The following is a 12,033-nucleotide window of genomic DNA, read 5'->3' as shown; positions in this document are numbered from 1 at the left end:
TTTAGGGCTTTGGGAAGATAAAATAGGGCATCACCAATGAACCATAGTAGGCTTAGGGTGGCTTCAAACAAATGCCATAAAATACTCAGAGACCTACAATTCCCTATCAGGAATGAGATGTCAATATTTAGTTCATCTAATGTCCATTCTTGAAACTATTCTCTGTGACAATGGTATATTAGAAAAGTCTAATAAGCAATGAAGGAGTAGAAGAAGTGTATATATAACTGAGTTATCTTTCCTTACAGACATACTGCTGTCTTTAGACCTCACAATCCTAATATTCTGTGGACAAATAATCTACTGCATAAACCTCATAGATGGGAACTGAGGAGGTAAATGAATTATTTTCCTCAGGAAATATCCTGGTAGTTTTTTTTGTTAGCTATCTAGTGATGCATTGAAGTATTTGAAAGAACCAGAATAGTAGGAGTAGTAATAGTAATAATAATGATGAAGATGATTATGATAATAATAAAAGCAACAGTAAGGACATTCACGAGACCTTGTGTCTAGTTTATGTCCTACAACATTCTCAGTTGTGTGACAGATTAATATACAGGTAATGTAATTATAATTTTGCAGTGTGTTCTGGTAGATTGTGGGCTGGATCCCTGTTCCAGATGTCTCCTTACAAGACTTAAAATTCCACCAACATTAGCTTTCACAATGCCTTTTACAGGTGCTATTTTAAAAATCAAATATTTACTCATCAATTCATTAAATGAATAGTTCTTAAATAGCAATTTTCATTCACATGGGGAATGCAAAACTACTCCCAAGGCATATACACTCTGGTGTTTGAAAAAGTAGAGCCTGGTTATCTTCCATGGTACATTTCACACACAATAGAAAGTTGCTAAGTAATTTAAGAGATGTGAAAGTTCCTATCACTCTTATCATTGGAGATCAGAATAGTCAGAAGTTGAAGCGTCTATATGAGTAATCAAGAGTGGATGGAAAGTGAATGAAGGTTTTTCAGGTGAAGGGAAAATAATAACACATAGGTAAGATATTGCAAGATGAGAAAACATAGTCTTGCTGTGGAAAAACTGCCTTTTTTAATTGGTGCATTTGCTGAAGAAGGCAAGGTGTTTTATTATTATTCCAGTTAAGAATGATATTTCACTTAACCTAACAAAGCTGTAATTAACCTAAGATAGATAAAATTTAATAAAGGTGTTTATTAAATGTAAGTATTAATTTAATTGATCAATAAATTATCACATTAATGAAAGAATACTTTGATGGAAATGGTGATTTGTCTACTCAAGGAACATGTCAAATCTACCTATCAGCCTACTGGTCACTATGGTCCACTTAGAAAAATAAAATTGATATTTTTTGCTTTAGGCCCTCTATTGAAAGTGAGAGAACATAAAGGAAAAACACCCAGAGATGGTATGAATTAATAGCTAGACCTCATACATGTAGGATGCAGTCAGTTGGTCTATTCAATTGACCTACATGAAGTACAAAATTTTCTTTTTGTATTCCACTTATCCACCTTGTGTTTTTCAATTATTTGGTTGGTTTTTATTTTCTTAAAATAATTTTACAAATTCAAACTTGATTTTAATTGAATTAAGCCAAAAAAAATTTCCCCATCCTTTAGTAAGGAAGGAGAAATTGGAGAAGCTGAAACTCCTTGAGGTTAGGTGTATCCAGTGTGATGCTAAGTTCTGTTGAAAATTTAGATAAAGTGGAAAGAGATATAATGGCTTACCTTGAGGTAATGTCTGACAGTTTGGATTTATTTCCTTTTAAAATTTGAAAATATAACTACAGCAGAATTCTAAATCAGGTCTATATTCTTGGCAGAATTATAGGCAGTAAGATCAATGATCAACTTGACTGTGAGAATTTTCATGTTTCTCTTGAGCTACTTAAACACACTAAGGTCCCATCCAATTCCCCTCTATCAAGTGAGTCAAATACATTTTTTGATTAGGGGAAATGATGAACTAAAGTCAACACAATATTATTTTCTCCATAAATATACACTAATAAGAGTTGGGTTTGCATGTTGGTTTGGTAGTTTTTTGAAAGTAAAATAATAAGGTAAAAAATAGAACACTGTAAACCAGGTATAACAGAACAAAATCATTAAATAAATAAAATAAAATAAAAATAAAATGGCAAAAAATAAAAATAAAAAATAATACATGAATATATGTTTAAAATACAACCAAAATAAAACTTGAAAAGCTAGCAACCACTTTGTGAAAGTTGAATAATTTATGTAGCAGAAGCTGACATTTACTAAAAGCTTACAATGTGCATGTGTTAAATGTTGTAATTTTCATAGCAATCCTAGGAGAGAGGTGCTATTAGTATATTTATGTACAGATTAGAAAACAAAAGCACAAAGAATTCCAAAGATAATAAGTAGAGTTATTTTTGCTATGTAGGGAATTTTCAGGCATTTTCATTCCCTAATTGCTCTTTGAAGTAGGGAGTGTGGAAAATTTTTTTTAGACTTCCAGTTCCCATTATGGTTCAGCAGGTTAAGAACTTGACATAGTCTCTGTGAGGATCCATGTTCGATACCTGGCTTCACTCAGTGGGTTAATGATCCGGTGTTGCCACAAGCTGCAATGTAAGTCAGAGATGTGGCTCGGATCTATCAGCTGCAGCTCTGATTCAACCTCTGGCCTGGAAATTTCCATATGCCACAGGTGTGGCCACAAAAATGTAAAAAATGGTTTTTTTCCCCCTAGACTTACATACTATGAGATATTCAAAAGTGTCACTAGAAAAAGATATAATCTGAGTTTTTGGAAATAATTCCATGAATTGACATGATCGATAGGGCATTTTTTACTAACATTAAGAAATGTTACCCCTTCTCTTATTTATTGCTTATCAACATTAAAAAATGCTACCCCTTCTCTCTCTCTCTCTCTTTTCTTTTCTTTTCTTTTTTTTTTTTTTGTCTTTTGTCTTTTTAGGGCTACACCCATGGCCATATGGAGGTGCCCAGGCTAGGGGTCTAATTGGACCCTTCTCTTATTTATTGCTCTTCAATCCATAGTGGAACTATCTCTGCCTTTCATGGTAAATTATGTTCTTTCATTCTTGTTCTCTGTAGATCAATCTTGGGGACAAAGCCAACCATAATAATTTCTCCTCTGTCACAGAGTTCCTGCTGCTGGGATTCTCCAACCTTGGAGAAACCCAGCTTATTCTCTTTGCTGTTCTTCTGTGCCTGTATCTGATTATCCTGGGTGGAAACATCACCATTGTCACTGTTATCCGCCTGGATCGTAGCCTCCACATACCCATGTACTTCTTCCTGGGGATCCTTTCCATCACTGAGACATGTTACACCTTTGTCATCCTGCCCAGGATGCTCATAAATCTGTTGTCTCTGCTCAGAACAATCTCATTTATTAATTGTGCCATTCAGATGTTTTTCTTCTTTGGTTTTGCTGTCACAAATTGCATGCTACTGGGCGTTATGGGTTACGACCGCTATGCTGCCATCTGTCATCCACTTCGGTACTCTATCCTTATGAGCTGGCAGATATGTGGACAACTGGCAGCCACTTGTGCTGCTATTGGTTTTTTGTCCTCTCTGATAGGCTCCCTCTTAGTCTTTGAGCAAACTTTCTGTGGCCCTAATGAGATAAACCACTACTTCTGTGATATTTCACCAGTTATCCAGCTTGCCTGTACTGACACCTATATCAATGAACTGGTCATTTTCAGTGGTGGAGTTCTGGTTCTCATGGTCCCTCTGATTTTCATTTGCATCTCTTATGGTTTCATTGTTTGTACAATCCTGAGGATCCCATCAACTGAAGGCAAGCGAAAAGCCTTCTCCACTTGTGCCTCCCATCTTACCGTAGTCGTTGTCCACTTTGGTTGTGCCTCCTTTGTCTACCTGCGACCATCAGCCAAGTTCTCATCCAGCAAAGATAGGCTTGTGACAGTGACCTACACTGTTGTGACTCCATTGTTGAACCCCATGGTGTATAGCCTTAGGAACAAGGATGTCCAGATGGCCATTCGGAAAGTGATTGGCAGAAGAGGATTTTATTCTAAGGCTCTATAATAAGAGTTTTTCACATCTATGAAAAAATCTTTTCTGAGGACATAGCAATAATTATAAAAATTATGATATTGTTTTCTTTCATTTATGTGGCACTTCATAAGCTCTGAAAGCTTGTTTGTGGTATTATTTTGATAGGTTTTGTGAAGTGCAATCTTAAACTTGGGGTAATTATTAATCAGATATGAGGTTCAAATGCTCTTAAACTTGAACAGGTAAGTATTTTGATTTTTAAAAATACTTAAATAAGAATGATTTTTACCTCTTCCAGGAAGGATAAGTAACATATTGTGAATGATAATTCATTACAGAAAGTTCAGCCTTCACAAATTCTCAATGGTTTAGAAAAACATTAACATGACCCTTCATAAAAACTTATTCAGAAAATGGTATAAATCTAGTTGAAAATTAATATAACCATGAGATATCAGTGTTGGAAAGGACCAAGCCTATCACTTCAAATTGTTCTGTCACTGTAGGAATCTCATGTGGTATTTCAGCCTGTTAATTTAACAACTGTTAAACATCTCTAGGTTAAATATATAAAGTTCCACCTTTATTATAGCTTCCTTCTTTTGGTCCCAGTTATTCTCTCTGAAGATATATACCTTATATCTAATATTTCACTTACACAACAGTGATTCAAATATTTAAAGGTGAATATTGTATGCTTTCCTTAAAATACCTTTGGCCTAGCTGTTGAGTCCTTTGATCTTCATGATATATCAGAGTTTGAAAATCCCTAAAAATATATTAACAGTATTCTTCAAAAGAGTCACCAAGAAATGAATATAATACTCCAGGTGACTTAGGATCATCTTCTCCCTTGTTCTGGAAGTCGATTTTATATTAACACAGCTTTTCCTCCCTATTATTTCCTTATAAGTCCTATCACATATGTGCTCCTCTTTGACCTCTATATCTTTTAGACTAAGTAGTTTTATATTATATATCTACAATTCTATCATTATGAAGCCTATTTTGATTAGTTTAGTTTAGTTGTATGGTTCTTTATCAATCATCACCAATTATCAACCTTCTGTTCTCTAGGTATCACACATATGTTCACTTCCACTTAAAACAACAATTAAGTATGGCCTTCCCATAGCCCTCTCTGTCATTCCTTCCAAACACAGTGTTACCTGATAACATTACATCATACATTAGAGAAAAATGTGAAGTATCAAATGAAATCCTCTCTTCTTGCCACTGTATTTACAAACATACTTGTTCCACAATTATTCTAACATTTTGCTTTATCCCTATACAGGATAAATAATTGCTTTTTAGCTTTCTCAAATGCTTCTTATTTTTTGTGTTATCTGAATTTTTAAAATTTCTTTATCAGTGTTCCCTGAGCCCCTCTCCATGCATTCGATTATTTTTTCATCTTAGAAAACAGGGATTGAAGATTGAATTTTGTGAATACACTTAACATATGAATGTATCTAAGTTTCTTCAGATTGGACTCTTTCAGACTAGTTATACCAGACCATACATATCCTCCAAAATATAGACCTAAAGAATAGCTAGAGCAATTCAAAGGAACTTATCATTTGAGTTGTTCAACTCAGTCCCTAGCTAAAGACATTTTACTTCCCCTTGGTTCTGTTACAAGGAAGAAGGAATCTGACTCCATGGTAGATTTCTTCCTTTTACATGACTCTGTGTATTCTATTGTTTTTGCTAAAAGTTAAGCACTAAAGGGGATCTTGCCTATACACTTAAATTATATAACAGGGTTCATTTCTGAGAATTGTGCTTTCCAGGTAATGAATGTTAAGGGAAACATTCTGACCTGGCCCATTGTGAATGACTGCAGGAAGGAAGAAATTAACATATCCCCTCTGGAGGCTGATGGGAACCAGGAAATATTTGGCTTTACTCCCTCCCCTTTGAGCATAAAAGAAGTCTTAGTATAAAAGAAGCCTGAGAATTCTAACTCAGCCAAGATGGTTCTTTGGCACTCGAATCTATCATCTTCTTGGTCTGCTGGCGTTCTGAAGAAAGCCATTATTTCTTGCCCCAACAGCTTGTCTCTAGATTTTATTGGCCTGTTGTGCATGGATTCAGTAACAGTTTGTGAAGTTTTTTAGGTAGGAAAAAACCAGCTTTGGGATGGATATTGGAAAATGAAAATGTGTGCATGGGGGGAGTCAAGTGACTAATATCAATTTAATAAGTTGCTAAATCCAGCTTTCAGATTATGGCAATTATTTTACTCTTTCTTTAACTATTTACTGACCTACTGCTATATGATGGAAGATACAAATTTAAAATAAACACTGTTCCTGCTTTAAAGTGCTTAACCCACTACTTACTTTCACAAACTCCTCACATACATAAGATTAGTGGTTCTTTTTTTATTAAATAAAAGCTGCTAATAGTTATATTTATATATGTATTATAAATGATGCTCCCTTTCTTTTTCTTTAGTTCTTTTTCTTATATATTTTTAAATTAAAATATCATGTATATAATTTAACAATAAGGTAAATAACAATTTCTACTTTTCCCAAGGTGGGTTAATAGGAATTGCACTGGAGTCTCTACCTTAAAAAATGACACTGAAAAAAAGGGGTGGGGGCGCTGCACTTGCAGCATATGGAGGTTTCCAGGCTAGGGGTCAAATCAGAGCTGTAGCCGCTGGCCTATACCACAGCCACAGTAACGCCAGATCCTAGCCATGTCTGCGACCACAGCTCATGGCAATGCCTAATCCTTAACCCACTCAGTGAGGCCAGGGATGGAACCTGTGTCTTTATGGATGCTAGTCAGAATCATTTCCACTGAGCCATGATGGGAACTCCAATTTCTTCGCTTTATAACTGATGAGCAGTTTCCAGAGTACAGAGTAGAGAATACGGATCCCTACAACAGACCATAGGCGGAAACTAATTTTAGTTTAAAAAATGCTGAAAGTAAGGATGGTGGTGGAGAAGCCAAAAGAGAAAAGTGCATTCTCTGACTGGACTTATTTAGCTGGAGGTGTTTATTATTCTAATAGCTATGCCTTGGAATTAACCAGTCAAAGTTAAATAATTTCACAGAAACCAAATAATAGTCATTGCTATGACTATTGTTCTGTGATCACGATGTCATGAGACAAAAATGTGTTTTAAAATTTTAAGTACTAAAGCTAGAGGCTGAGTTATTACAATTTTGGCCAAAGAGTGTCAAGTAATTTTACTGGGTTAGGAAAAGAGAGACTGGAGGTCAGAGAAGACAAAGGGGCTTTTTACAAAGCAGAGAACTAGAAAGGAGTTGGCCCACAGAAAAAAGCTCTACATATCCACACAAGGGATTCCATCAAGGCTTTGGCAGAGTACTCATACGTACATCTATAAGAAAAAACTACCTTTTGGAGAAGACATGGGGAGAACCACTCTAAGCGACAAACCACACTATTCCTAGAGCTCACAAAAGAAGTTTGTATTCCCAGCAGCCAGAGTAGAAAGGTTTGGTAACACGGGGCATAAGGTAGAATCAGAATGGTATCTCCTTAGTAGCTGGAATAAATCGTCCCCTAGCTTAAAGGCTGTTCTGATACACCTTAAAAAGCTTAAGAGAAGTTTTAAAAGCATTTAACTGATTTTCAATGAGACAGCATCAGATCAGAACAAGATACATTCACACTTAAAATAATGCAAGAAAATTTAGCAGCAAAATCGCAAATTTTTTAGATAGATGGGTGGGCAGTGGGGCCCTACTGTACAGTGCAGGGAAATGTGTGTGATTGGGTCACTTTGCTGTTCAACAGAATGTGAAGAAACATTGTAAATCAACTATACTTTAATAAAAAACATTTATCAAGTCCGACATCTACAATTTCTGACCTCTAATAAAAAAGATACTAGACATTCAAAAATGCAGGAGGAATATAACTCATAAGGAGGAGAAATAGTATTCGATAGAAATAGATCCAGAGTAGTTCACTCACTGGCAAAAATTACCAAATATTTAAGGGAAAAATAATATCAATTCTTTACTCTCTTTGTTTTTGACTGAATGTGTGTGGTCTCCTCAAAATTCATATGTTGCCGCTTCAACCTCCAATATGACTGAGTTGGGAGGGCCTTTCTGCAGATAATTAAGATTCAATGTGACTGTGCCCTCTCTGTCTGCTCTGTGTAGAGGTGGCTATCTACAAGCCAGGGAGAGAGTCCTCACAGGAACTGATCTGGGGCTTCTAGCCTACAAAACTGTGAGAAAATAAATTGCTCTCACAGAAGAAAATAAAAGGCAAGCCACCAAGTAGGAGAATGTATTAGTGAAAGATATCTGATAAATAAGTGCAACAGAATATAAAAAGAATTTTTAAAGATTAATAATAAGTCTACTCTCCAAGTCCATGATTTTCTTTCATTTGTGCCATATATTAGATTCCAGATATAAGTGATATCATATGGTATTTGTCTTTCTTGTCACTTATGACAGAGCATGATAATGTGAGAAAAAAGAACGTATACATGTATGTGTAACTGGGTCACCATGCTATACAGTAGAAAATTGAAGAACATTGTAAACCAGCTATAATGAAAAAAAGTCATTATATAAAAATTAAATCAAATTAAATTAAAAAAGCTTAATAGTAAGATTAAAAACCCTAATTTAAAAATTGGGTGAAATATTTGTTTAGACACTTCCATAAAGAAGCTTTATCAATTTCAAGAAAGGAAGTGAAAAGATGCTTAAGGTAATGCAACTGAAGCCAATGAGATATCAAAAATGACCACATCAAAAGTCTAACATTACTAACCATGGATGAGGTCATAAATCAACTGAAAGTCTCATACATTTCTTACAGGAATATAAAATGATTCATCTACTTTGGAAAATTTGGTAGCATTTTCATAAACTTAAGCAAAAATTTATCATACCACCCAGTAACAATACTGTAACAACCCTCATCTCCTAAAGAGAAATTAATGTTTATATTTATAGATCTTTAAAATATACAAACAACTTATACAACTCAACAGCAAAAAAGCCAATCACCCAATGGAAAAATGGGCAAAAGACCTTAATAGACATTTCTCCAAGGAAGATATAGAGATGGCCAATAAGCACATGAAAAAATGCTCAATGTCCCTAATTATTAGAGAAATGCAAATCAAAACTACCATGAGATACCACCTCATACCAGTCAGAATAGCCACCGTTAATAAGTCCACAAATAACAAATGCTTGGAGGTGTGGAGAAAAGGGAACCCTCTTGCACTGCTGGTGGGAATGTAAGCTGGTACAACCACTATGGAGAACAGTATGGAAGTACCTTAGAAAACTATACATAGAACTTCCATATGACCCCACAATCCCACTCTTGGGCATGTAACCAGACAAAACTCTGCTTAAAAGAGACACATGCACCCGCATGTTCATTGCAGCACTATTCACAATAGCCAGGACATGGAAACAACCCAAATGTCCATCAACAGATGATAGGAAGATGTGGTATATATACACAATGGAATACTACTCAGCCATAAAAAAGAACAAAATAAGGCCATTTGCAGCAACATGGGTGGAACTAGAGAATCTCATACAGAGTGAAGTAAGGCAGAAAGACAAAGACAAATACCATATGATATCGCTTATATCTGGTATCTAATATATGGCACAAATGAACCTTTCCACAGAAAAGAAAATCGTGGACTTGGAGAATAGACTTGTGGTTGCCAAGGGGGAGGGGGAGGGGGAGGGGGAGAGGGAGGGAGTGGAATGGATTGGGAGCTTGGGGTTAATCGATGCAAACTTTTGCTTTTGGAATGGATTAGCAATGACATCCTGCTGTGTAGCACTGGGAACTATGTCTAGTTAGTTATGATGGAGCATGATAATGGGAGAAAAAAGAATGTATACATGTATGTGTAACTGGATCACCATGCTGTACAGTGGGAAAAAAATTGTGTAGGGGAAATAACAATAAAAGAAAGAAAAAGAAAAAATTTAAAAAATTTTAAAAAGTTTATATTTACAGAAAAGTAAATTACACTCTATCAATACAATGAACTCTCAGCAATTCCATATAACTGGTATATATGTGTATATATATATATATAATGATATATATATACCATAATGTCTTTAATATTCTTCCATGTAATTATGTAATTACTATTACATATATTCTTCCATGTAATTATGTATGTAATTACTATTATATATAAAATGTATATAATTATATACATATTTCATCTATATTATATAGATAAATGAAAGTAACCTGACACAAAAGGGTACATATTGTGTGATTCAATTTAGATGAATTCCTTGAAAAGGCAAAGCTAAAGTGAAAAAAAGCATATCAGTTGTCAGGGGCTAGATCTGGGGATATGGGTAAAATATTTAATTAAAAAAAAAGACACAAGGAAACTTTTAAGGATGGTAAAATGTTCTATATCGTGATTACTGTTGTTTTACAATTATATATTTTTCCAAAATTCATTGAAAAACACACTTGAAAAAGGTTATATCTATTAACGGAATCATACTTACAAAGCTAATTTTGAAAAAGTAAACTGTAATAGAAGTGCAAAGTTAGTAGTCATACAATCTATGGTAAAGAAATATAGAAAAGCTGTCCTTTTAATGCTTAAAATCTTGAAAATGCAATGATAGTTCTAAAATGTTACTTGGGTTTTTACAACGATTGGGCCAATCATTGGCTTTGAACTTTTTTTTTTTTCTTATTAGTTGTTTCATTTTATTTTTTTTAATTTATTTTTTAAGGGGTTATACATTGGTTTTTATTCATAACTACGTGTGAAAATTCTTGTTTTTCCAAGTGTACCTTCCTAAGGGGCTCTCATATATCAAAATGATAATGTTGAAGGCAAAGTCATTTACATAAAATAAGGTGATATATGGTAAAGCTACTTTCTATTTCCTTTTTTTTTTTTTTATTTTCCCACTGTACAGCAAGGGGATCAAGTTATCCTTACATGTGTACATTACAATTACTTTTTTTTCCCCACCTTTTGTTCTGTTGCAACATGAGTATCTAGACAAAGTTCTCAATGCTATTCAGCAGGATCTCCTTGTAAATCTATTCTAAGTTGTGTCTGATAAGCCCAAGCTCCCAATCCCTCCCACTCCCTCTCCCTCCCTCCCCCTCCCATCAGGCAGCCACAAGTCTTTTCTCCAAGTCCATGATTTTCTTTTCTGTGGAAAGGTTCATTTGTGCTGGATATTAGATTCCAGTTATAAGTGATATCATATGGTATTTGTCTTTGTCTTTCTGGCTCATTTCACTCAGGATGAGATTCTCTAGTTCCATCCATGTTGCTGCAAATGGCATTATGTCATTCTTTTTATGGCTGAGTAGTATTCCATTGTGTATATATACCACCTCTTCCGAATCCAATCATCTGTTGATGGACATTTGGGTTGTTTCCATGTCCTGGCTATTGTGAATAGTGCTGCAATGAACATGCGGGTGCATGTGTCTCTTTTAAGTAGAGTTTTGTCTGGTTACATGCCCAAGAGTGGGATTGCGGGGTCATATGGAAGTTCTATGTATAGATTTCTAAGGTATCTCCAGACTGTTCTCCATAGTGGTTGTACCAGTTTACATTCCCACCAGCAGTGCAAGAGGGTTCCCTTTTCTCCACACCTCCAAGCACTTGTTATTTGTGGATTTATTAATGATGGCCATTCTGACTGGTGTGAGGTGGTATCTCATGGTAGTTTTGATTTGCATTTCTCTTATAATCAGCGATGTTGAGCATTTTCTCATGTGTTTGCTGGCCATCTGTATTGAACTTTTTTTAAAATCTACAAATGAGTCAATTAAGATGAGATGGTGATTTGACTTACATGAAAACATGTTAATATCTTCTGTGGAAAAATAGAGGAGGGGGATAGTGAGGAGGGAGAGAGAAGGAGAGATAGAGGGACAGAGAGAGACACAGAGAAAGACAGAGGTGTTAAAGGCATCTATAAAAGGGAAGATGGGACAAAGGTGTGTGATTTAAAAG

The 12,033-nt window shown here is 35.1% G+C and overlaps 1 protein-coding gene across 1 annotated transcript; it reads left to right on the top strand.

Annotated features, from left to right (window-relative positions):
- Window positions 1–1,672: 1,672 nt before the first annotated feature.
- On the top strand, window positions 1,673–6,428 carry LOC100625484 (olfactory receptor 10R2-like). The gene is made up of 3 exons (XM_085020968.1): window positions 1,673–1,732; window positions 3,092–4,018; window positions 6,357–6,428. The coding sequence occupies exons 1-3, from the start codon at window positions 1,673–1,675 to the stop codon at window positions 6,426–6,428; spliced, it is 1,059 nt and encodes a 352-aa protein (XP_084877094.1).
- The last annotated feature ends 5,605 nt before the right edge of the window (window positions 6,429–12,033 follow it).

This window comes from Sus scrofa, chromosome 4 (assembly GCF_054392235.1).
Source record: "Sus scrofa isolate SSC_HxYL_T2T_F1_AM1 chromosome 4, Sscrofa_HxYL_maternal_Yorkshire_Landrace_v2.0, whole genome shotgun sequence".
Taxonomy (NCBI): Eukaryota; Metazoa; Chordata; class Mammalia; order Artiodactyla; family Suidae; genus Sus; species Sus scrofa.
The sequence above is the reverse complement of the archived record's forward strand: the minus strand, read 5'-3'. Positions and strand labels throughout refer to the sequence as shown.

Coding starts and splice junctions, on each gene's coding strand:
- LOC100625484 (XM_085020968.1), top strand. CDS start 1,673: ATGCTAAGTTCTGTTGAAAATTTAGATAAAGTGGAAAGAGATATAATG. Junction 1,733..3,091: donor ATATAATGGCTTACCTTGAG/GTAATGTCTGAC, acceptor TGTTCTCTGTAG/ATCAATCTTGGGGACAAAGC. Junction 4,019..6,356: donor TCCAGATGGCCATTCGGAAA/GTGATTGGCAGA, acceptor CCTGCTTTAAAG/TGCTTAACCCACTACTTACT.